At 52.5% G+C, this 26,319-nt stretch overlaps 1 protein-coding gene across 3 annotated transcripts in view; it reads left to right on the top strand.

Annotated features, from left to right (window-relative positions):
• Nucleotides 1–26,319, top strand: part of RGS12 (regulator of G protein signaling 12) — a 109,736-nt gene that overhangs the window by 58,041 nt on the left and 25,376 nt on the right. For all 3 annotated transcript variants that reach the window (XM_045770855.2, XM_045770854.2, XM_087864325.1), the window contains exon 4: nucleotides 437–458. In XM_045770855.2, coding sequence (XP_045626811.2) covers nucleotides 437–458 — 22 coding nt within the window. The remainder of the gene's footprint in view (nucleotides 1–436; nucleotides 459–26,319) is intronic.

Below are 26,319 nucleotides of genomic sequence, written 5' to 3'. Positions count from 1 at the left end.
TCCCCCACACCCCCGGAGGGGCCTGGGTCCCCACGCAGGTGGAGGTGATGGAACGGCCCGGCATGGGGTGGCCGCCGGCGTGGCGTGCAGGAGGCCTGCCTCCTCGGTGCCCCGTGCGCCGCATACACGGCCTGCGCCGCCGTCGGCTCCTGAGCCAGCTTTCTCCGAGGTGTTCTGAAGGTGCCAAACGTGCTGGGATTTGTTTCTTCCCATGAAAGTGGTGATGACTTGCGCAGAGCCCTGTGTCCCCGGCCCGCCCGGCTTGGGCGGGGTTCGCTCAGGAAGTGGGAGCGCGGCGCTCGGCTCACTGAGGTGCCCGCGTGTCCCCGGTCGCCCGCGTCCGGAGCTGGGAGCCCCGCACTCACACGACGGACCTGCTGCTTCCCAACTTGTCATGAGGCTTCATTAACTCATGTCTCTCTCTCTTTTCTTTCAGTCTGCAACTGTATCTGATGGTGGTAAGTCACAATTTCTGATGTCTATTTTTATTATTTTTAATGAAGTGTTCAAATTGTGAAAGTGTATTTGTCATTGATTCACCCAGAAGAGACGTTTGCCTTGCCTCTCCCCGTCCCCTGGGGGAGGGTTTTTGAAGGGCTGAGGTGGGGGAGCTTGCCATGGCTCCCAGGTCGCTGGGACGCGAGTTCTGGAAGCCGTTCATTGCAGAAACATGTTAGGAGCCTGGCCCTGAGCGGGTGGAGCCCTCGAGGCCGAGCCGGCCTCAGCGGCAGCGCGTCCCATCCCACACCTGTGCTGACGCGTCCAAACACGCCAGCTTGCTAACCAGCAAGCGAAGATTTCAAAGCTCTGGCCGAATTTGAGCAATTCTGGAAATTCGGGTGAGACTCAGGTGCTATGTGTCCCTTTCCTAGGAAGAGCACAGTGGGTGAGTTGAGGCCCTGGGGTGGAGAGGAAGCCTTCTTCCTGCCTCTAAATAGTGTCGTACGTGGGGACTCCTTCCTGGGAGCGATCCAGCACGGAGAGGCCACAGATGTCCTCTTTGACTAGAACTTGCTCAGACGGAACCTCGTGCTTTTAGCTCAGTGCTGGTTCCAACGTTCTTAGATACTCATGAAAGTCCTCATGCTGAAAGTTCCCTTTTGTTTTCCGCATGTTTTAATTAATCTGTTCTTCTGTCTTTTGAGAGTTGAATTTTCTAGTGTATCAAAAAGCATGAGCCCCATGTTCTCATGGTCTGCTGGCTGTGGGTCTGCGGGCAGGCCGTGGCGGCCAGAGCGGGACAGGTGTGGGGCTCGAGGGTGCCCAGGGACCACAAGGGAAAGAGAAACTCAGCATGGTTTTCTGGACACTGTCTGTTGTCCCACAACTGCTGGCTTTGGTGGCGGGCCCTGGACAGGGCTACCAGCACGGCGGGCGGCTCGGCCCCAAGCCTGCGGCCCTGCTCCCCACCGCTCGCGGGGCGCCCACCAAGCACCTCGTGAATTACAGATGTGCTGATTCCTGAGGCTGGGGTCACGGATCCTGAAGGTTGTGTTTGGGGATTTATTTATTTTAATGAAAGGGATTATGTTCCCTATTTTACACACGGTGATAATCATGCCATTTAATCGGTCTTGAGCTGGGAGTGGGAACAATTTCCTTAATGAAAAGAAACAGGACCGGTAACCAAATCCAGGATAAAAATGAGTGGTTTTTATAACATTCTGTTCATGCTTACCCTTCTTTCCTGGTAGAAGACATTCATTTCTGCGGGAGATTTGTAAATGTGAGAAGTTCAATTTCATCGTAAATATTAAACCTAATCTTCGTGACAGTTTTGTTCTGTCAGCAGTGGGTGCGGGAGCCCCGGAGGTTGGGAATCTTTTCCACTCAGAGTGGGTACAAAGCCAAGCCCCCAAGTGTGGGGATTCCCCGACTCACGGTCCTGTGTGTCCTTCCTGGGGAAGTGGTGCCCCTCTGGTAGCAGGCAGGGCCCCTCCCCCGCAGGGCTTCCAGCACCCCCCCACCCCCCGCAGACCCGGGTGCCTCTGGCACCTTCCTGGCCCTTCTCCATCGCGGGGCCTCCATGCCAGAGGTGGGAAGGGACGGGCTCACTGTTTCATGAACACGCCCTGGATCTCAGGAACTGCTCCAGACAGCTTATATGTGTTTTATTTCGTTTTTTAAATGCTTTTATTTTCCCACCTTGGATTTTCCTACTGATTTGTAAGAAGAGAAAGTTTCTTGTTGAATTTTCGTGCTCATTCTAGGAGGTACATATTCTCTTCTGCCATCTTACAGATGAGCACGCGGAGCCGGACACAGGCTGCGCTGATCAGAGTCACACAGACACCAAGTTAGTGGCTGGGATTCAGGGATTCGGACCCTGAGGTCGGCCGGAGCACAGAGCCTGCGGAGGGAGCCCGGCTGCCGAGACTCATGGCGCCTGTCTTCCAGCCCCATCTTGCCCCAGGTCCAGCCCTGGCCCCCCAGTCCCTGACCCTACTTCCCGGGGACACCTTCCCAGCGGCGGATGGGAGCCTGTTGAGTGGACCCAGGAGGAGGCTCGGGGTTTCCACACGGGCATGTTGGAGATGCCGTGCCAGCCAGGACAGTTGGGCTCCCCGAGGGGCCAGCAGCACAGCTTCTCCGGGAGGAGGGCAGGGCCTGGGGAGCCGGTTCACAGGTTGGGGTGGTCTCCACGTGGATGTCCCGGGTGGCTTTGGTGAGGAGTTGGTCACCCACTCAGAAACACCGTCAGCAACTCTTGTCTTCCTTTTCACATAGTGTCCCTTTATCTTACAGCCTCTCACCGTCTAGTTGTGTGGCTTCATTTTAAGGAAGTGGCTAATGCTGTCTTTGTGATCCTTGTCAACTTGAAGAGTATTTTCCACTTTCTCACAAGGAGAGGGGCTCATCGACTGCTCCCTGCAACCAGAGCCCCCCCTGCGCAGGCAGGGTTAGAGGCTGGCCTCTGTGGGAGGCCGAGCCAGGACCGGGGGTGAAGTCCAGGGGCAGATTCTGCCTCAAGGAAAGGAAGAACATTCTAGCATTATAGAGAGGCTTAAAAATGGAGCAGTCGCCCTGTGGGAAGTTATTCAAAACTTGCTCACAGAGGATGCCCACAGCCGAAAACCAGAAGTGCCAGTTTTGTTCTGTCCGCGGGCCTCCGGTGTGGCTACGAGAGGGGCCGGCCGGCTCTCTCAGTCTGGGCTTCGGGACAGTGTGGCTTTCTTGTAATGAAAGCTTGTTCTTGTATTTTATTTCTCTCCTTTTTTTTTTCACCCCGTACGAAGCAGCTTTGCCAGGATTCCCCTCCCACCCAACTCCTACGTCCCCGAAAGGTTAGGCTGGTTTCTGCCATTCCTAGATGTGCCTTTTGAAGCCGAGAAGTGAGGAGTGAGGGGGAGCGTTCGCGTAAGCGCCCCCACCCCAGGCACACGGTGGCGGGCGCGGCCGCGGGCACCGTCCCCGCAGGAGCTGCGTGACACCTCCGCCCCGGCTGCCACAGGAACACTTCACCCCTCCGGCTCTCGGCTCTCTGAGCGCCGCTCCCAGAGCCTCTCTGTCCCCTCGGGGGCCTGTCCACGCCGTGGTGCCTCCCTGCACTCCCTTCCCCTAAATGGCTAGCCCTCTGCGGCTTGCTGACACCTGCTCAGAGCTGCGGGGGCTGGAGGTGGCACCGTCCTCCCGCCCTGGTCTCACCTGCCCCTCAGGCCAAGTGCCCTGAGGCAGCCCCTCAGAGGGGCCTGTGCCTGCTGCCAGCCGTACTCGCAGCCCGAGTCTCAGCCCGGCTTCGCTTCTGCCCGGCACAGCCGACGAGGGCCGCTGTCCTGGTTATTCATCTGTGGCTGCGTGGTCTGCCCGTCCACCCGCTAGCAGGTGGCCTCCCTGCGGCAGCTTCAGCACCCCACAGCAGGCGGGACAGAGGGTGTCTGCTGGAAGAATGACCGAATTAAGGCGTTCACAGGACACGCAGGGGCCCGCCAGAGCCTCAGTTGGGACAGTGGCTTTCTAAGTTTTCATTTCTTAGTGGAACCCTCTGCAAACACAAGCAGACACGCTCAGGAGAAGCACACCTGGTAGAGCACAGAAGCAGAAGGGCTGCTTGCGTCGCGGGGCCACGGCCGAGGCCCGAGCGCCTGGGTGTGGGTGCTTCTCTTCCTCCCAGGCGGCCAGCGCACACGGGGCAGGGGCCTGGTCTCTTGTCTTCCTCCAGAAGCTGCCGTCCATCACCTCTTACTAACAGAGACACATGTTTGTGAAGTCAGCTATGAACTCTGCACCATATAAACTAACAGCAGTCATTCCTACTGGTTTTGATTATTGTTTTAACATCAGAAATAATACCAGATAAAAGACATGTGGTCTTTAATTCTTGTTTGTTTTCTGAATGCAGATGGCCTTCGATTTTAGGCCTACTCTCTACCCTGTTTTCTGTCTGCACTTTGCAAGGGCATGCACAGTACGGCGAGCCACTGGGCAGTGGGGAGATGGCCGGCATGTCCCCGGGCTGGCGGGTCAGGAGTCACAGGGCAGCTGAGAAGCCCTGCATGGCCAGGGCCCATGGGCCTGTGCTGGGCTTCATCAACCCAGCACATAGGCCTTGGCTTTGCAAACTCCAGGGCAGTGCCCGTCCTGCCTCAGTGCTCAGCGCTCAGTAGCAGGGAGATGGGGAGATGTCCCCTGCTCCTTAGTTCCTGTGTAACTGGGAGCGAAGAGGCTGTGCTGGCAGGTTGGGATCATTTAGTAACCATAGCCAGTGTGGAGCGCAACTAAATACGTCCTTTTAGGCAGCCACTAAGATCATACATGTCGTGGACCTTGGGCCTTGGGTTTCTTTTTACAATTATTTTATTTTAATTTTTCCCAGCTTTATTGAGGCATAGTTGACCAAAATTGTGTGTTTAAGGTATGCGATGTGATGATTTGATATACATATATGTTGTGAAATGATTACCACAATCAAGATAATTAACATGCCCATCACCTCACATGGTTTCGTGCGTGCGCGTGTGTGTGCATGTGTCCGTGCGTGTGTGCACGTGCGAGCGTTGTGCGTGTGTGTGAAAGCATGTGTGCATGTTGTGCATGCTTGCGTCCATGCGTGTGTGCACGTGCAAGCATGTGTGCACGTGTGCGAGCATGTGTGTGCGTGCGTGTGCGTGCGAGCATGTGTGTGCGTGCGTGTGTGCGTGCGTCCGTGCGTCCGTGTGTGTGCGTGTGTGTGTGTGCGTGCGTCCATGCGTGTGTGCGAGCATGTGTGTGCATGTGTGTGCATGTGTGTGCGTGCGTGCGTCCGTGTGTGTGCGTGTGTGTGCGTGCGCGCGTCCGTGCGTGTGTGTGCGTGTGTGCACGTGCAAGCATGTGTGCGCGTGTGAGCGTGCGTGCGTCCGTGCGTGCGTGTGCGAGCATGTGTGTGTGTGCGTCCGTGTGTGTCCGTGCGTGTGTGCGTGCATCCATGCGTGTGTGTGCGTGTGTGCATGTGCGAGCATGTGTACGTGTGCGTGCGAGCATGTGTGTGCGCGTGAGTGTGCGTGCGTCCGTGCGTGTGTGTGCGAGCATGTGTGTGCGTGCGTCCGTGCGTGTGTGTGCGAGCATGTGTGTGCGCGCGTCCGTGCGTGTGTGTGCCTGCGAGCATGTGTGCGTGCGTCCGTGTGTGTCCGTGCGTGTATGCGTCCGTGTGTGTGCGTGCGTGTGGTGAGGCCCTTACCGTTGACTTAGCAGATCTCCAGTGTACAGCACGAGTTTGTGAAGTGTGGTCTCCGTTCGTACCTGAGGTCCTCAGAGCTTACTCATCTTGTAACTGAAACTCTGTAAAGCTTGACCAGCGTCTCCTGTGTCCCCCTCGCCCTGCCCCCGCTGGCCACCGTTCTGTCTTTGGCCTCTGTGGACTTGACTGCAGCTGACCCTGAACAGCACAGGTGCGCTGAGACACAGGGTTTTTTTCCCCCTGATAAATACAGGACAGTCCTGTAAGTGTATTTTTCTTATGATCTTCTTAATAACATTTTCTTTTCTCTGGCCTCCTTTATTGTGAGAATACGGCCTGTGGTACAAATGACACACAGAATATGTGTGGATCGACTGTGTGTGTCATCGGTAAGGCTCCCAGTCAACAGTAGGCTACTAGTAGTTAAGTTTTTGAGGAGTCAGAAGTTATACATGGATTTTTGGATTTTTGACTGTGCGGGGATTGGGGTCAGGGCACCCCAACCCCCATGCTGTCCAAGCATCAGCTGTGTTTTAGATCCCATGCACAAGGGAGAATGCACAGTATCTGACCGTGTCTGGCTGACTTCACACAGCATAATGTCCTCTGGCTTCATCCGCAGCGTCTCGAAGGCAGGACTCCTTCGTGAAGCCCAGCTAATACTCCACTGTATGGATATGTCACAATGCCTTTATCCCTTCGCCTGTCGACTGACATTTGTTTCCGTGTCTTGACTGTTGTGAACATGGGGGTGCAGATCTCTCTTTGACGTCCTCATTTCAGTCCCTTCAGACACATACCCAGCGGTAGGACTGCTGGGTCATAGGGTGGGTCTATTTTTATTTCTTGAGGAACCTCCATACTGTTTCCACAGTGGCTGCACCAACTCACCTTCCCACCAACAGTGCACGAGGGTCCCTTTTCTCCACCTGCTGCCAACACCTGTTGTTTCTTGTCTCTTCAATGAGGGCCATCCTAGTGAGGGTGAGGTGGGTCCTCACTGTGGTTTTGACCTGTATTTCCCTGAGGACGAGGGATGCTGAGGATCTTTTCACGTACCTGTTGGCCATCCGCATGTCTTCTTAGGAAAACTGTGCAGCTCCTTTTTTATCTGGTTATTTGGGTTTTTGTTACTGAATTGTAAGAGTATCTTGTATATTTTGGATATGACTCCTTTACCAGGTATGGTCTGCAAATCTTCTGCAGAGGGGCATCTGACGACACGGCCAGCACTGAGCAGTTCCGACCTTCAGCCTCGGCATTCTCTGAGGGAGGCAGAGGGCCTAGAGGAGCCCGGGGAGGAGGCCCCGCGGGCGCTGGGCACGGTGGGGCCGAGGGGGAGAGCTGTGCTGCGTGCCGGCGCCGTGCCTGCCACGGTGCACGCTGCTCCATCTCCGTCTTGATGGCCGCGCGGTTAGGCAGGCCCGAATGTCCCCCAGCAGACTGGTGACTAACTCCGGCTACTCACACACTGGAGCCCTCTAGAGCCCTGAGATCACTCCTCCTGCCACGGCACACGTCTGCTCAGAGGACCCCAGGGACCAGTGGTGCTCCGTTCATGCCAGAGGCTGGGAGAGCGAGAGCTGAGGCTCCAACAGGTAGGGCCATGTGCGGGTGGCAGCCGCAGAGCGACACGGAGCAGGGGGGTCCAGCTCCCATGTCGCATCTCCCCTCCCAGCCACTGACGCTTAACACCCGCTTTATTTTTACATAGTCCGTATTTGAGGAAAATGACCTTTTTGGGTAAAATGATACATATGTGTTATAAATAATTTAAGTAATAAGAAAAAGTAAACAGAAAATGGCTTTAAAAAAAAGTCACCCCAGGGGTGCCTGGGTGGCGCAGTCAGTTGGGCAGTTGACTCTTGATTTCGGCTCAGGTCGTGATGTCATGGGTCGTGGGATCCAGTCCCATGTCGGGCTCCCTAGTGAGCGGCGGGTCTGCTTGAGATTCTCTCCCTCTGCCCCTCCCCCTGCTCATGTTCTCTCTCTCTCTCTCTCAAATAATCTTTAAACAAAAAACCCAACCCCAGTCCAGCCACCCTAAAATAGGTGAACAGCACCGCAGAGCTGCTCTGCAGAGAGCAGCTGAAGCAGGGGCACAGCAGGGCGGAGCCAGGCCGTCTGACGCCCCAACTCACCCGTGCAGATTGGGGTCCCCTGCAGCATGCCGCCAGGCAGACAGGACCAGGCCGGGGGCACTCAGGCTGCTCGGTGGCTCAGACGCCCAAGGGAGGCCCAGCCAGCAGCCTCTCACGCTCCTCCTCTGTCCCACCCCTCCCGGGTTCGTGGCCACAGTGTCTGCCTCACCCGTGGAATGCGCAGCCGTGGCCTCAGGGCCACAGCCCGTGACCGCGGACTTCAGCTCTGCAGGGAGTGGAGGAGAGAAGGCTTACCGTCAGCCCTTCCACGGGCTTCTGTGTCTCCTCTCTCACTTGGACTCACTAGCGGCTTTCTGAGAGCCCACAGGTGCTCTGCTCCTCACGTTTCTGCTTCTTCAAGAAAGTCGGTCTGTTCTTATACTCAATACAACTTGGTTGCAAAAGTCTTTTTTTCTAAGTCATTAATTTGATTTTCAGACCTAGTTCGTCTATTTTTCCTCTTTATTGGTTCTATAGTAATATTGGTCTTGTCCTCCGTTTGTTTTGTCAGCTGTGTACTCTCCCCGTCCCCTCCTAGAACACGAAGGATTTTCACGTTCTTTACACTGTTCCTTCCAGACCGGACTTTGTGTTTGTCTGTTGTATGTTATGTACCTTGTCTCATCCATGCGTCCGTCTGTCCACCCACCCATCCGTTTACCCATCTGTCCACTCATGTTCCCATCTGTGTAGGTCAGCCGTCTCCATGACCCTGATCACTTTCCGGTACTGACATCCTCAGCCTAATGAGAGCTCGCCCTGAACCCCTGTGTCCTCCCTGCCTGGGCTGAGATCCTCAGGGCCCGCGGGGGATGTACCCACAAAGGTTTATCCCCACTCTCCCTAGCTTCCCCATTAGCCTGCCTTACTGGGAATATCAGGGTTCTGCTGAGTCACCTCCTTCCCCAGGACAACTGCTGGGGACCCAGGGGTGGGTCAGGCAGAGAACTTGCAGAAACGTTTTTGTTTTTTAATTTCTTTAGCTTTTTCCCCCCTCCTTTTCTTCTTTCTCCTGTTTGAAGCCTATGGCACAAGACCGTCTCCTCCGCGGCTGCTCTTGTGGGGTCTGCGGCTGGTTGGTGGTCTCTGTCCCACTCCCGCCTGCAGGGGTGTGGGGAAGAGGCGCCTATGAGCCTACTTCACGTGCCCATGCTTACTTGGGACGCTGCCATGTGCAGGCTTGTTTTGTTTCTAAACAGAACTTTCAGTAGGAAATGAAAGAGGAGAGTAGATAGACAAGAGCTTTGCAATCCCCCTTTCCGCCTGCTCCTCTGGGAGCGGGTGGTGAGGGGCTTGGGTCTGGCCGCTCTGTCTCCAGGGCTCAGCAAGGGCTCTGCCCCCAGAAATTTGAACGCACTGGGGCTGAGCACAGCCCCCTGGGCTGCCAGGCCATGTGTTTGTGGGCTCTGTCCCCTCCTTAACTCTGGGTAAACACCCAGTGGACGATGGTGGGCACGGCCTAGGTCAGATCCAGTGGAGGACCCCCATTTCCCACCTCTAGGCTGGGGGTCTCTGCTTCTTCCCACCGGAAGCCAACCTCCAGCTCTCCACGTGAGTCTGCCTCGAGGCTCTGAGCTCCACCCACTTCACATTCATAGTGAACTTTGATTTCTAGAAGACTCTTACTGTTTCCGGTGTTTGGGGTTTGGAGAGTCTCTCCCTTAACATCATCTGGCGCGAGAGTAAGTGCAGCTCTCGGATAAACTCCCTCTTGCTTCTGACTGTTCCCTGGAGATGACTGACTCCTTCTATGGACGCCACACGCAGCAGGATTCCGTGACCAGTGCTCTCGGGCTCACCACGTGGGGCTGCACAGCTCCCAGGCCGCCCTCTGGGGCGCGTCCTCTCCGTCTGTGTCTTCGTCTCCTCTGCCGTCTGGGGGATCTGGGGGATCGCTGTGCGGTTGCGGAGTCAGGCTGCTGTGAGCCCTGGTGGGAGGTGACCCCTGCTGATGGAGTAGCGGGGGGGGCTGACTTGTGTCGGCCTTTATTCAGAGCAAAAGGTATTGTCGTCTCTAGTATTTCTGGCAAATGGAGCTGCATTCTATAAAATTAAGAAAGCGAAAGAGCTGTAAAAGCTTCTAGAGTCACGCCATGTGTTTTTGTACAGAGTTTGGTGAATTCACATTTTTTGCATCAGAAAAGCAGTGCAGCCTACCTGAACGTTTTTAAAAAATGTTTGCTAAATAGTAGAGATGGAATGTTAACTTGTAATTTGCTCTGTGAGAGGGGCTGTTTTAACCAGAACTCTTTATTTTGGTTTAATATATCACATTCTTTATGGTTTGCTTTAGAACTGAAAAATTGTAGGCAGAGTAACATAGTGTATTTATAGGGAATGAGGTACTAAGTATTTGTAAACACTAGTCAGACCGTAGATTTTAGTTTGGGGAAGTGCGGAGACTTGATTTCTGCCAGGATGCCTTCCAATGTGCTTATTTCCTTCCAGTTTTATAAGATATTTGGAGAGAGTTTTTAATTAGTAATTCTTTCTCTTTTTTTAAAGACTTTATTTATTTGAGAGAGAGAGAACACAAGCAGGGGGAGGGGCAGAGGGAGAGGGAGAAGCAGGCTCCCCACTGAGCAGAGAGCCCCATGACGTGGGGCTCAATCCCAGGACCCCGAGATCATGACCCAAGCTGAAGGCAGACGCTTAACTGACTGAGCCACCCAGGCGTCCTTATTAGTAATTATTTTTATTGTGTATTTCTTTTTTTTTGAGCAAACAGAAGTTTAAAGTGATAAAGCCACACAGTGAGGGTGTACGTACCTCCCAGAAGTAACACGTGTTAACATTCGGGCTTATTTGCTTTAGACCCTTTTTCTAAAGCATTGAAATCGCAGCGGAGGTCCCTTCATTCCCCTCCTGTGTCCGTTCCTCCTCCACCGACAGGCCCTATCTGGAAGCAGGTGTATATCCTTCCTGCTCCCAGGGAATCGATTTCTTTGATTCTTGGGTGGGGGCGAAGCCTCTGTTACGAAGCTGTAGTATGAAGAGTGGCTGTTCAGACTGTTTTCGTGAACTGTCCTCCCTCCGGGAAGTGGCTCTAGCTCCCGGGTTGCTCCCGTTCTGCCTTTGGATCTGGGAGCTGATCCGGGAGCTGGTTCCAAGGGCACATCACTCGTGAGACTCCAGCTCTGCACTTGTGACTTGCGCAGTTTTCAGTCTGTGTTCTACTTTCGTAAAGAGTCTCCTGAAATAATATTGTTTAAATGTTGGAGGTTTTTTACCAAAGGACTTTCAGAATGGTCTAAAAAGTTGTTATAGAATCACTCTCAGAATATTTATTAAGTTGCTGAGAGGAAGCACTTTGAAGATGGGGCTGAAAACTTGATTGGCCAGAATAATTTAGTGGAAAGGTTTACAAGTAGGTGGGGAGGACTCAGGGCTTTGCCAGAGGGCTCTGTCAGAGTAGCTTTGTGCAAACTAGGAAAAACTGCCCTGTCCCCAAGCTTGACGAGCTGTAAGGTCAAGTGTCTGCGGGCCTACCACATAGAAGGCTTTTAAGATTTTCTCTTTGTTGCGGTTTTCAGCAGTTCAACTATGACAGCTCTTGATTTGGTTTGTTGTGTGCGTTCTTCTCAAGGATCTGGCATTTCCTACTTTAATTACAAGGACGTTACCGCCCTGGAGGTGCGTTCAGTGTCAGTCCTCCTTTTTCTCTCCTAGGCTTCGCAGTCCTAGATTCCTTAGCTCCGACTTTACGTTCACGGATCTCTTCTACGGCGTCTACGGCATCTTCGTGCCGTCCGGTGACCTCCTCCCTCCCGAGGCTGTGTCTTTGCCCCGGCAGTGCCTCTGTGGCCCCTCCCGCCCTTCCCCTCTCTCCTCGCTGCACCCCTGCCTGTCTTCGTCCGTGTTTGCAGCACCTCTACGTGTCTTCGAGTCCTTGGCTGCTAACTCGCCGTCGCTGTCATCCGTGGGTCTGTCCTGTTGACTGGCCGTGGGTCACATTTTTCTGCTCTTCACGTGTCTAGAGATTTTCAGCTGGTGCTGGATTTTGTGGTCTCCTTTGAAGAATATAGACATTTGTTTAATAGGCAGTTAAGCTACTTGTGGGTTGGCTTGAACCCCTTGAGGCTTGTTTTTAGGCTTTTTTAGGGCAAGACTAAGGTAGCTTTTACTGTAAGATGGTTTAGCCACACTACTTAAGCCTGACACATGTGGGGTCTCCTTGGAGGGGCAGGTGTCCCACAAGAACTGCTTGGGACTCTGAGATCTCCCGACCCTGCGTGAGCTGTGGGAGCAGGTCAGCCTGCAGCTCACCGGCTGCTCTTTGCCCAGCCTCGTGGGGTTTCACCCTGTGCCCACACAAGCTCCTGTGAGCTCCCCGAAGCTCTTTTCCACTCGCTCTTGTAGCCCCTGCAGATTCTAGCCACCCTGGGCTTCCCTGAGTGTAGTCTCCGTTCGGTGTGGTGAGCTAGCCATCGTCTGCACGGCTCCCCCTTCCCTGTGCTGCACTCTGTGGGTGCCTGCTGACGGGGTGCTGGGCAGTCTCCGGACTCACCTCACTGATTTCTTTTCCATTAGGAATCAGTCTTACAGTGACTATGGTCCAGTTTGTGAGAACTGTTGTTGGTCTGTTTTGTCTAGTTTTCTATAATATGTGGCAAGATGGGAAATCTGGTCCCAGTTACTCCATCGTGGCCAGACATAGAATTCTTGTGATATAATATTTTTCACTATAATCGTGGGATATGGTTTCTCAAATTCTAAACAAAACTCAGACCATGACACTTTCCTGCACAAAGAACCTCCATGATTTCCCATTACCTATAGGATAAAAGCTGCCCTCACAACCCAGAAAGAGTGGGTTCTCCTCCCCCCAGCCCTGTCCCTGGTGTATCCAATCCCGGCTCAGTATTGGGCACTTGGAACGGCCAGTGAATGAGCAAACACCGAATTCTGGAATCCAGTAAGCTTGGGTTACCTTCACGTTCCTGTAATATTCTGGTAGAATTTGTTATGGCGTCAGAGGGAGCTAGTGAAATGAAGGAGGAACTCTTGCCCTGACCCTGCCAGATGGGCCTCCTGTAGCTGTCAGAACTAGCCTCTGCCTCTCACTTGGGGGACATCCTGTGTCTCCAGCACCACTCCGTCCTCTCTAGGAACTAGTGCAGGACACCCTGGAGGGCCCCAGGAAGTGCCCTTCCTCTGATTGGAGGCAATCTGGGGGAGCTACCACCTCAGGAGGCTTCCTGGCTTGTCTAGCACCGTACAGAAACACCAGGGGCCTGAGTGCATTTCCTCGGGCTGGGAGGGCCTCTCCCGGGTGCTCCACATGCTGGAACCCATGCAGTCCTCCCTGCGAGCAGGCGGCTCCCTGTGTGCAGGTCACAGCTGCGCAGGTGGCCAGAGGGGCAGGACCTCTGACCCTCACGGTCCGGCAGCAGTGCGCGCACTTGCCCGCTAAGCAGCACGTGGACAGGAGGCCCGTCACAGGCACACCTGTAGCTTCAGCTCGGGAGTATCCGCGCTCAGCGCGTTGCTACCACTAGGAGCAAATCTGGGTGACCCTCACTTGGCCCAGTTCTTGGGTGCTGAAAGCTCTCATGCGTGTTTTAAGTGTTGCTAAATCTGACAGTTGTGACATAATGTCCTCTCTCCCCAGCTTTATAAAGGCATCCCTTTGAGCTGGTTCCCATTACCCCAGCTCTAGCGCACTGACACAGGAGTGACTGACCTTTAAGAACTCACTGTGGAGAAACAGCTGGAATTTGGGAGGAAAGGGTGGGCCCCAGGTTGGGTTTGGCTGGGCTCCCTGCGTTTGTCCTGCTGGTGGCTGGAAGGAGGGGAGGAACCAGAGCCCCCGCCCCTCAGGCCCGCGGCCCTCTCTGCCGGCTTTGCTCACACTTGGCCTCTCCATTGTCAGACCCAGGCTCTTCCTGGGTGTCCCGGTGTTCCCTCCAGCAGACTGTCCCCACTGCTGTGGAAATGCAAGAGTGCAGAGGCACACTCACCTGCCCCCACCCCCAGCTGACACATCCACTTGGAGCACACATGGGACTGTCCTCACTTGGGACAGCTCCCTGTGTTTGTTCCTGACGACAAGTCCCAAAACTCAGTCTTGCTGATTTGAATATAGAAACTGTAGATAACAACTCTGGAAAGGAATGTCAATATCAAAGTCTGATTAGAATAATTTATTTCATTATACAAAGTTACATTTTACATTACTTGCTCCCCATTTAGAAAGACTGCTCTTTCTTCTCTTCTCACATTTCATGATAATACTTCATTGAGACGCCTCAGATGTGTTTTTGATAGAACTGTTCTTCAAGCCATGAAAACTTTTTCTTGGAGAATAAGCCACACGCTGTGTTACCAGCACCCGGAAGCCCCTCGTACCCCTTTCCAGTCCCTAACCCCAAAGCAGACCATTGGCCTGACGGCAGACACCATCGCTCAGTTTTGCCTGTTTTTGAACTTGAACACGGCGCACTCATGCCACACGTCCTACTCAGCGTCCAGCTGCTGCCGTCTAATATGAGGCTTGGGAGTTTTATACACATCGTGTGTATCAATAACTGTCCGTGAGTCCACGGGACTGCTGCTGACCGTTGAGTGGGTTTTGACTTCTGGCTGTCGCTGGTGGTATGCTGTGACGTGCCCGCGTGGGACTCGAGGCAGGCATCGGCGAGCGCTTCTGCTGTGACAGGCCGGTGCACAGTGCCGGCGTGTGCGGAGCTGTAGTAGACACAGTGTTCCAGAACGGTTCTACCGTATGCACACCAGCCAGCATGTGTGCGATCACATCCTCCCCACGCTTCACGTTGTCTGTTTGCCTTTAGCCACCAAATAGGGAATATGGGGCATTGGGTTGTGGTTTGTGTTTGCAGTTCCCTGATGACCAATGAACTGAGCACCTTTCGTGTTTCTGGCCGCTTGGCTGTCCTCTTTGTGAAGTGCCTGTGCAAGACTTTGCTCATTTTTCTATCAGATTGCTGTCTTTCCTTATTGATTTGTAGAAAATTTTAAAAATATATCCTAGAAATAAGTTTTGTCTTGACTTTGTGTGTGCAGGTAAGCCCCTCTGCAGCTTATCTGGTCATTCTGCTAGTGGTGTCTCCTGCTGACCAAAGCTTTTCATCTTACTGTCGTCCAGTTTATCCGTTTTCCTTTCTGGTGATGCTTTGTATGTCCTTGCAGAGCAGGCCTTGCCCTTCCCGTGACCATGAAGGTAAAACCATTGTTTTAGTGTTTCCCACTGAAATCTCAGATCATCTGGAGGCAGTTTCTTGGGCACAGTGTGAGTCAGGGGACAAGACTCGTCTGTCCCGTCTGAGGCCCAGCTGGCCTGCCCCAGGTGTTGCAACGCTGAGCCTCTCCTCCCTGAATTGAAGCAGCACCTTTATCAGGTAATCGTATATTTGCGGGTCTGTTTCTGGCCTCTGTCTTTTGTTCCGTTGGCCTCTTTGTCTGTCACTGTGTTGACTCTTTGTGCTGTAATTGCTCTCACTCCGGGTACGTTGCGGGATCTGCAGCGCAGCCCCAGCTTTGTGCGCCTGTAGGATCTCCGCTCTTCCGGGCCCCACGCATTTGCGTGTGCATCTCAGAGCCGGTGTGTGCGTCCCTGGCCGTACTCCAGTCGTCTTTGCTTCTGTCTGAGCTGGTCGAGATATAGCACTTCTGAGTGATGCTTTCTCTGGAAATGTTATTATAAAGCCACAAACAGCCATTGACATTAAGATTGTTGGAGTTAAACATTTGTTTTGTAACTGTGCATTTGTGATTTTCATTATGTAACCACTTACTGCTTTGCTCTATAAAGATCTTGAGGTCATTCCCCAGGAATAAATACTAAATCTGGCTTGGTTTATTTTTTTTTTTTAACAAGCTATTTCTTTTAGATGACTGATCTCCATAAATATCTAAAACTAGGATTAACTGAGATTATTTCAGGCTAATGTGTCACCCTCAAATAAATTCCATTGTCCACAAGAAGGTGAGGGAGAGGGGCGCCTGGGTGGCACAGCGGTTAAGCGTCTGCCTTCAGCTCAGGGCGTGATCCCGGCGTTCTGGGATCGAGCCCCACATCAGGCTCCTCTGCTGGGAGTCTGCTTCTTCCTCTCCCACTCCCCCTGCTTGTGTTCCCTCTCTCGCTGGCTGTCTCTATCTCTGTCAAATAATAAAATAAAATCTTTAAAAAAAAAAAAAAAAAAAGAAGGTGAGGGAGAAGCCTGCAACATGTGAGACTTTTCGAGGATTTGTATATAAGGTGCCCCATCACATCAGAGAGAAGCCAGTGGAAAGGCCGTGCCTGCCTGCGGGTAACTGGTGGACTGCGGTCAGGTGTGATGCCGTTTGGAGTGGCAAAGGTGCAGAGCCCGACCCAGCCAGAGGTTGGCATAGCCAAGCAAAGCTGAGCCTGAAACATGAATTGAGCTTAGCCCTAGTATGGGTTTGGGGAGACAGGAGGGGTCAGAAGAAGGTGAGAAGGGACAGCTAGTGGCAGTGGGGAACCTGAGAGAGAATGCCTGTGTCCGTGGGGGAAGCGTGGAGTGAAGAGACAGGGTCCCAAAGCCGACCTCTGGGTTTTCGCTTTGGTGCCTAGGGGGATAATTGTGGCATTTGCAGGGATGGGAAGAAGTAGGATGGGGGGAAACAGATAGTGGGGCAATAACAAGAGTTCTGCTTTGGACCTGGGATTTTTGAGATGCGCACTCCATGTCTGAGGGGAGATATTTAGACAGTTGGATAAACAGATACCGAATGCAGAAAGTTCAGGAGTCATCAGTGTGTCAGTGGAATTGAACGCGTGGGTCAGCTTGAAGCATTAGAGATGGTGCAGAAAAGGCAAGTCTCAGACCTTTCGGGTGAGTGGAGCTGGAGTGTGAGAGGCAGCAGGGCGCACAGTGAGGTCACATCCTGCCTCTGCCCCTGGCGGTGTCCCTCAGCGCTCCCATATGCACAGTGGGGCTCCGGGACCGAGCTCAGAGTTCTCGTGAGAATTAAGTGAGTTCTGCGTGTGGTGCACCGCGAGCAGCACCTGGCCCGTCATCACGAGCTGCAGCGACCCAGCTGCTGCTGTGAGTGTCGCTGTTGTTCTGACCGCATTTCAGTACAACTGAGCGCTGGAGGCAGATACAGCTGCCCGGAGGGACAGGTCCTGAAGAAGATCTCAGGATCCATGGGAAGAAAAGCATCGAATGGTACAAACTCTCCACTTAGGTTGTTGCAAGTCCAATGTTAAAACAAACAACCCTGGCAGATTGAAATACTCAAGTGAAGGAAGATGCAACAGGCAGATACTAAGAAAGAAGAACTGGTATGAGAGTACGAATCTCAGACAAAATAACTCAAAGTGAAAAAAAATGTAAGAAGAGAAGCTCTTTGCACCAAAAATAGAGCATCTCATCTATAAAGCAAACTTAGATGGGACCACATTACATGTGGATACTTACCTGGGGAGAAACTGTGATGCAACTTTTTCAGAAACTAAGAGATCAAGCTGGTAAATAAATGGAAAAATAAAATCTAACAGGTATATATAGAACTTTATACCTAATAGAGAATATACTTTTTTCTAAAGGTGTGTGAAATATTCACTGAAGTTGACCAAATCCTATGCCAGAGATGGAATTGTTACAGATTTTAAAAATACTTACAGCATACAGAGCACATCTGCTGAGGAGTGTAATTAAATAGATGCCAGTCATAAAAAAGACAAAAAAATAACCCACACGTTTGTAAGTTCAGGTCTATACTTCTAAATAATCTATGGGCCAGGGAGAAAACTAAACAGGAAATTACAATACAACGTAGAACTGCTTCCCGATTATAGTGCTACATATTAACACCATGGGGTATAGCCAAAGTGGTTTTCAGAGAAAATTTCATAGCATTAAACGTATACATTATAGAAATGAACTGTTAGAAAAACAGGAGCTAAGCTTTCAACATAAGAAAGTAGGAAAACAGAACAGAAAAATAAGTGTAAATTAAGATTAAGGAAGTAATAAAGCAGAAACTAACGAGCCATTTATTCATTTAGCAATTATATTTGAGCTCCTACTTTCTCCTAAAAACTGTTTTCGGCACTGGAGATACATTTGCAAACCAAACAGGGCCCCTGACTTCATGGGACTTACATTTGGCAGTGGAATATCACAGGCATATAAATAGATTGTGCTATGTCTCTTAAGAGTGACAGAGTATAAACCATGTGATTATCACAACAGAGGCTAGAGGAATATCTGATAGAATTGCCCGCTCTGATTTTTAAAAGTTATACTTGATGGTTAAACATTAGAAGCATTCTCATTAGAGCCAGGAATAAGGCAAGGACGTTCCCTGTCTCAGCAACTATGTCACATTGTATTGGGAATTCTGGCCAACAGTGTAAGGCAAGAAAAAGAAATAAGTTCAAAAAGCTTAGAGAGGAGGAAACCAAATAATTATTATTCTTGAATGATATTAACATCAAAATAGAAAACCCAAAGCACATCAATCACATGGCCAGGCCTTTTAGAACTAATGGAATTCAGAAAGATAAAAATTCGTAGCTTTCCTAAACAATACACGTTGTTTCTATGGGAACATATGTATGTTGGCAAAAGCATTAAACAATATCTGGAAAGATCAACACCAAATTAATAAGGTGGGTTTTCTCTGGAGAGGGAAGACAGGGCAGGGAATTTAGGTAATGATCAATAGAGATTTTAGATTGATGTTTAGATTTTTTAAAGGACAAAATATTTCTTGAATTATGCATTAAAACTGCAAGACACGTGTAATTTCAAGTTATGTGCCTTTTAGCTTGAACCACATCTTAGCTCGTGTATTTGGGACACATGACCCACTTACTCAACCGATGTTATTGAATGCCTCCTATGTGCCTGGAGTATTTGTCACAATAGTCAGTAAGGAGGGCAGTTCTCCCGGTATCCCCGTGACGTCGGTACATGACTTTTACCACAGTTTTACAGAAGGGTGAGGACCTTGCCCAGCTGGGAAGACTGGGGCTCTCATTCAACCAGGCAGTGTGACTGCGGAACCCACACTGTGAGCCCCCCGGGGGGAGCTGGGTGAGATTCCTGCTCTGGGACAGAGCTTGCCCCGGAATAGAACTTCAACCATATCTATCAAGTAAATGAGAACCAGAGGTGGCCCATTTACCTCCTGTTCATCTTAAATGTCCCCACCCAGTTTTAGGAAGAGAACGTAGAGAATGGGGTCCCCGTATAGCAGAGCCCTGATCACCTGCTTCTTCCATAGAAGAGTCAGGCTTGACAGATCCCCACAGCCAGCCTGCGAGGTGGGTGCCCCAGGCTTTAGTCCCACCTGCTGGAGAAACAGTCTGCTGGCCGTGATCCCGGGAGCCTTGCAGCCCCCTGCTGCTGGAGGGACAGCAGGTGAACACCAGCTTTCTCTGTGCTGGGGGGCTGAAGGCCCCCAGGGGACATGGGACCAGCATGGGGACCAGATTTTTGGAACCCAGTTTTGGACAAAGGACTTTTTAAATGTGATCGTTTTCTTTGGAAGCCATAGAAGAGGCACAGATATTCCATTGTGTGTGTTTTTTTTTAAAGATTTTATTTATTTATTCGACAGAGGTAGAGACAGCCAGCGAGAGAGGGAACACAAGCAGGGGGAGTGGGAGAGGAAGAAGCAGGCTCATAGCGGAGGAGCCTGATGTGGGGCTCGATCCCATAACGCCAGGATCACGCCCTGAGCCTAAGGCAGACGCTTAACCGCTGTGCCACCCAGGCGCCCCCTGTGTTTAGTTTTCTGTCTACCGTACCAGCTTCGTTAGAACTCCATGACTCCATAACTGTCCCCAGAAAGTCCCAGCTTACAGCTGCACGGTGTATACTGCCGTGTAAAGTGGGTCTTCGCCTTGGTCTCATGATTACCTTTCTTCCACTCACAGGAGTGGTCCCTGAGCACCGTCTTTGGGGAAGGACGTTGCCTGCCGCTGCAAGCATCTTTAGTGTTGGGTGCTTGATCTTTTTCCCTTCTTGAGGGCCAGCGCTCTAGCCCCCGGCCTCGTCTCCCCCTGCCCCGTGTCAGTGCAGGCCCGGGGCCATCGCTGTGCCTTAGTTTTCTGCGTGGGTGGCCCTGCCTCGGCTGTGGGGAGGGGTTAGTAGCATTTTGAGTCTTCCTCGTGGAGCTCAAATTTGGGGTCCTTGGGCTTCTGCATTGGACAGCATCCCGTGGACAGGACAGGCCGTGGCTGGAAGAGCTACGTGCCCTGTGCGGCCCTGGCACCAGGATAGAAGAAAAGCACGTCCATAAAGTAGCATGCTTTATCCATTGGAATGAAATAAATTAATTTCACAAAGAATTAGCTAGTAAGTGAACAAGGCACGTTTTTTAGATTCAAACCAGTGCAGTAAATGAATCTGATAATGGTTCATCTTTGAAAAATGCCCCGTGTCCCTTTTTGGGGAGTCCTGGAGGCTGCCTGTGGTCAGTGCCACCTTTAGTCCGCCGGCCACTTGTGGTCGTAGTAGATGGCTCTGAGACCAGAATCCTGAAAATTCAGTGTTCAAGCGACAAGATGCGCCCGTCTCCGCTTGTCGCCTCACACTTCCCACACTGACCCTTTTCGGTTACTGCTCTGCCCACTCACGTGGCCTCGTGAGCTCTTGCAGCATTTTACCCCATCTGCTTGGCATTTCACTCTCCAGAAGGACTTGTGTCATTTCAGACGTGGAAAGTGTGTCTTGCTCTGCTCTGCCAGAACGGTGATAAATCAGACTTGTAGTACTGCCCGAGGAAAGGCTCAGAGTTTAGATTTCTCCCATCTGGGCCCACGTGTCTTCGTGCCCCCGAGCTTCCATAAGAACTGTGGGTGTCTTACCTTCTCTTCAGAGCTGTGTCATCGGGCCGTAGGGGCACCAGGGGCCTCACCATGGAGCACGTGCCCGCGGGCTCGGCACCATCCATGGCCACCGTCAGGCAGGCCCTGGGAGGTCCTCTGACCTCGGCAAGAGTTTCTAGACATGTCTTGAGGAAGGGCTTATAGGGTTCCAGAATTGTGCTCTGGTGATCAGTGGGGCTCCGTAAGTACCAGCGGGACAGGGGCTGGGCGGGGCTGCCCAGGGTGAACAGAATAGGCTGCCAGCCCGAGGTCTGGCCCACCTGTTGTCATCTGGGCCTCTTCCTTCCCCAGCCACGCGGACCCGCTCAGAAGGATTCCACGTACGATTTCTTTGGGGAAAAAAATAAATGGCCTTGCTGCCTTTGATTTGTTGGTAACTGGGGAATGAAGTGAACACTCTTCGGTCCAAAGGGGGACTGTTTTTGTGGGGATGATGTGACAGACTTGGATGCGAGGCTGATGGGGGCCGAGCTGGGGTGGGAAGAGAAGGCGGTGGGGTGCAGACAGCCCCCCCCCCCGCCACATTTCAGTGCAGAGCTCAGACAAGTTCCAGATTCTAAATTCAGATCTGCTCTTCCAGGTTGAAGGAAGGCTATAGAATACAGCTTACTTAGCAGCATGGTAGCTCCTTGATGCTTTTTCAGTATTTAGACACATAGGCTGAAGTCCTTCATTCATGTTCTGGCCCCAAACCCTACCAATGTTAGTTTCTGCCCTAATGGGAAATCAAAGCACCATCCTGGGGCCCGAGTCTCCACCTGGGCTCCCCCTTGCAGCTGAATTTCACCATTGCAGTGACCCGGTGACAGGCATTCTCAAGGCCTGGTTGAAGAGTGGACGAGTTCACTTGGTGAGCAAACTCAGGCTTCAAAAGGTAGATGACATAATTTTACAACTCACTGAGTCCTACACCTAAGACTGTGCATTTGACTCTGTGTGTATTTTATACACAGAACTACAAAGAAAGATTGACCGTAGTTAGTAGGTTTATTTTTTTGTGGTGCTATGAGTTAGCCATTGTTGCGTGATCTTGTAGGGAGTCCAGGCGTGTGCTGGGCTTGAGCAAATGAGTAAATACAATCCAGGTCAATGGGAGCCCAGTTCCCCACGGTTGGGGGGTAGTTAAAGTTAGGAAAGGAGAACATGTTTGGGGTTGGGGCGGAGTTGGAGGTGTCAGTATGAACTCATGGTTTTAGTAGATGTACAGCTAAATGTAGAGATGCTTGTGTGGCTGTGTGTGAATCTGTGTCCTAGCTGTGTCCGCTGGAAAGTCCTGGAAGCAGTGAGACCGGCCGGTGGGAGCAAGCTCCCCTCGCATGCAGAGCTTTGTGCTTGAATACCACTGTCCAGTAAAAGGAACCAGCTGTCCCTGACGCCTCGCTGGTCTGGAGCAAGGGAAGCGCACTTGAAAATCAGGAGACAGTGCGCTATGCAGGCTCACCGGAAGGACACAGGAGCCAGCGCCGAGGGAGGCAGAGCATACAAAAAAGAGAAGAAAACACTCCAGATATTTATGGATTATAAGCCATTGAATAAAATAAAACTCCACCGAGTACATGCTCATCTAAATACATGAATTTGTAAAAATGGGGAAGAAAGGAAAGCTCTTCCTTACAGTGGAATACCAACCGGAAGTGGAGGAGGGTGGTGGCCACGTGCCGGATGGGGGACCAGATGGGCCCGTCACCCCCTGCCCCCCCAGGAGACAGCAGCCCTGTGGTGGGGAAAGCGGGTGCCCCACTCAAACATCACCAGGGTTGCAATAAACTGACATTCCGTGCTTCCTAATGAGAGGTGTCAAGAAGGATGTGCGTCACTTCCTGAGGATTCCCGCCGAATCGCGAGGAAACACCAGACAGCCCACATTGAGGGGCAGTCTACAAAATAATGGCCAGGGTGGAGGTCTGGAAACACAAAGGCCGGGAGTTTTTAGAGAGACACGACAGCTGTGTGGTCCTGAACTCGATCCTGGGCTGTGCTGGGAAATAGCTAGAAAGGACGTTGTCGATGACATTGGAATACGGACTGTGCTGCTTTCCCCAGGTTTGGTGATTGTACTGTGGTTGTGGAGGAGAGTGTCCTCGTTCTTCAGAAATGCACACTGAAGTATTTACAGGCAAAGAGGGGCGCTGTCTCCAACTAAATCTCCAACGGCTCAGAACGTGTGTGCGTGCACGCGTGCGTGCGTGCGTGTGTGTAGAGAAGGAGGATGGGAGGGAGGAGGAAAGACAGGATGTTCTAGCAAATAGGGCAGAGTGTAGGTACATGTCTGGTGAATCTGGGTAGAGGGTGTGTGGGAGTTCCTTTTACTATTCTTGTCACCTTCCTGAAAGTTTGAAAGTACATGAAAATAGAAAGTTGCCCCAGAAGATGGTACATAGAGCCCTCAGAAGGGGCAGTTTTAGTGCAGGTGGAGGTGTTTGCACGCACCTGCCGATTCAACCACCTGGGCGTCCCCGTCTGGCTCAGCCGCACTGAGGGCTCTGCCTTTCGGAGCCCATCACACCGGCTGTGTCTCCAGGGATGCTGGCGTCTTCACCTGCTCTGGCCTCGTGCACATGGGGACCGGGGGCCCAGAGACCCTGGGGCCAGGAAGGAGCAGAGCCCGTTTGTACACTCTGCTGCCTCCCCGGCGAGTGCTTGTGGGGAGGAAACGTGAGGCCAAAAAGGACATTGATGGGGAGGCAGGACCAGCAGGGGCCACGCTTCAGGTCTCTGTCCTCCCAGAACTGTCAGGAGCCCCTGAAGCCCGCCCCGTCCCAGCGAGCAGGGGTGGCAGACCTCAGGCCCGAGAGATCCCGCCCCCTGCAGGTTTTTGTAAATAAAGCTTCCGTGCTTCTGCTCAAATTGCGATGCTTTATGACCCAACTCAATACTGGTTCCTGATACCCTGCAGTTTTTGGTGAACTCTGTTCTCATTTTGAAAAGTCAGGCCTTTATGTTTATGGGATTTAGAAAACTTTTCAGATACATTGGGAAATACGAGTTTAACAGCCGCACAATTATCATAAACAGCAGAGTATTTATTTTTTTCCTTTCCCGCTGCCGGTTTCACTGGAAGTGCCCTGCCGCCCGGCCTGTGGGGAGGCTCCGCGGAAGGCTCCCCCGTGCGCACTCACGCCTCCAGCCAGCTTCTGTAGCGCTCGGCCCACTAAATAATTCAAGTGCGTGAGCAGCAGCGGGCTGAAGGTCCCCGTGAATTATGCATGGGTCCTGTGATGCTTTGTGTTGAGTACACTATTGGTTTCCTCCGCGTGAGCCCGGAAGGGGAGCATCGCCTTTGTCGGGTCGCGGAGGGGAGTGTGCTGACCGGCCTCCTTGGGGAGCGTGAGCTGGGAACAATGTCTCTGTGTGTGGCCCGAGCCTTTGCCCGGGGCCCTGGGGGCTGTGCCGGCTGACACTGGTATGGATTCAGAGGGGTGGTTTGCGGTGCATGGTTGGAAGTATTTGGTTAAGTGGCATCACAGTGGCTCTTATCAGCTCTACCCAGGTAAAGTCCCTCGTGGTCTGTGCGCCTTGTCATGCTTGCGGGGGCTGGCTGACCTGAGCAGACTGCAGGTATGTGTGCTCAGGGGGCTCCGGCCCGGGCAGGTGGCCCGGACCCTGACCTCGAGTTGTGATTTACATATTTAAGGGGCGTGAGATGATGGTTTGGACCGGACGTTCCGATGAGATAATGGTGCAGAATTAGCTGTAAAATTGTCATCCCAAGGCATCGTTGACATCATTTATAACATGTAACGTGCATGATTATCCAGCCAGTGTAAGGGTGGTGGCTTCTCCAGTTTTCAGCAAATCTGAAACAGACTTTAAAAACTTTCTCGCCAGGAAAGTGTTTCTTTGACTCAAACTGGTCAATTGAAAGAGAAAAGAAACAAAAGAAACCAAGCCGCAGGGAATGTTCTCTAGCTCTAAGGCGGGACCAGTGGGGGTCCTCGTGGATCTGCTCTGTTCTCCTTGCTCAGAGCCGGAGAGGGGCTCAGGCGGTGAGGGGAATGCACTGGCCCTTGCCGTCTCCTTCTCCTGTCTGGCCCTGGCCCTGGCCCTCGGGATCAGTGCTTTCTCAAGTGTGCACTATTGTCCGTGTTGGAGAACAATTCCAGGAGGGCGAGTCTGAAGGTGGAATTAGGAAATTCAGCTTGGACGGTGGGTATCGAGAGCAAGGTGCCGGTCTCGTTGTGCTGAGGACGCGTGGAAGGCGCCGGGATCTGAAGCCTACCTGAGCAGCGCCCACTCCCCACAAGGGCGCTGGCATCCACCACGCGCCCTCAGTCAAAGTTGCTAGGAGACCTTATGGATTGACGGGCTTTATGCAGCCAGCAGTTGTCTGATTTCCCCACTTTGAAGAATGCGCGTTCCTCGAGATCTGGCTGTGGGGAGGGAAACGCCCTGTCCATGGCCTCCATCAGTGTGTGGCCTGCCCCGCGGGGGTTGGGGAGCGGCTCCTTCAGGGTCCTTGTGTCCCAAGTTCCCTCTCTAAGCTCCACTGGCACTGGAGTTGAGGCCCAGCGGGCGTTCTTGTGGTTTCAATGAGAAACAAAACAGAAGGGAACAAAAGGAGACCGTGGGAAGGAGCCTCCGCTTTTCCTCCCGCGGTGGGGGAGCCTGGCGGCAGCATGACTCTCCTCAGCTCTGTGGGGGCCGTGAGAGCCTGCAGGAGGAGTGGGTCTGCAGCCACGGGCCGGTCCCCTTCATCTCCTGCGCCCTGGCTGCGCGGCCTGGCGTGCATCTCGGCCCGCCTCCCGCCCAAGGTGTGCCGGGGGTCACAGCTCAGCCGCCTGGTGGGGCGCGACGTGCGGGGCGGGTGAGGCATCAGGTGTTCCCTAACTTAATTTTAAAGTTTCTTTCTCCACTGGACTTTTAAAATGTCAGTTGTTGATCTGTGAGTCTTTAAAAAATTAGTATTTGCCAGGTTTCATAAAAATTGAGTCAACAGATGGGTCACCTTCGACTTCCAAGTTCTGTTAAGCTGCATCTTCCCTCATCCACTCGTGCGCTCAGGCCGCGGCCCCCAGCACCTGCCCAGTCCGGGGTGGGGTGCCAGGCACCCCTTCTCGCTGCTGCCCCACGTGCCCTGTGAGCGAGGAGGGCAGGTGTTCCAAATCCCTCTGCTGGCTGCTTTGCAGGAATCCAGACACCAGGAGACCAGAAAGCACCACCACCCGTGATGGGGTTCAGTTGCTCTGTCTGCAGTTGGCGCCCTGTCTTCCTGTATGCTCCCCTGCTTTCACAGCCCCATTCACCTGCACCCTCCTGCCGGGGAGCTCCGGGCTGTGTACTTGCCAGGCCCATGGACCTGTGAAGGAGTGTCTTGAGCTTCCCTTGTTCTTCACTGCCCCCGGGGTACAGTCTGTGCTCCTCCGCCCTGCCATTCCCCCCTAAGCCCAGACACACTGGCTCTGAGCCATGCCTCTTCTGCCCCAGGGCCTTGGCACATCTGGCCCCTCATCAAAGGCTTTTTCAGCTCCTCTGAGGCCAGTTACCTTCTGTTCACCCCTCAGTCCTCAGTTCAGCCTTTATTGCCTCAAGGAAAAAAAGGCTGGAGAAAGAATGTTTTGGTGCTCATACTTAACAGTGTGTTTTGAAAATTATTTCATTTGTGAGATTCGCCTCATTTATCAACATAAAATATAGCAGGAAAGTGCCTCAGACCCAGCTGATTGTGATGTTACCCTGTTAGGAAGGTACAGAATAGCTAG

Source organism: Ursus americanus, chromosome 8 (assembly GCF_024610735.1).
Source record: "Ursus americanus isolate L20-20 chromosome 8, mUrsAme1.1.p, whole genome shotgun sequence".
NCBI lineage: Eukaryota > Metazoa > Chordata > Mammalia > Carnivora > Ursidae > Ursus > Ursus americanus.
The sequence above is the reverse complement of the archived record's forward strand: the minus strand, read 5'-3'. Positions and strand labels throughout refer to the sequence as shown.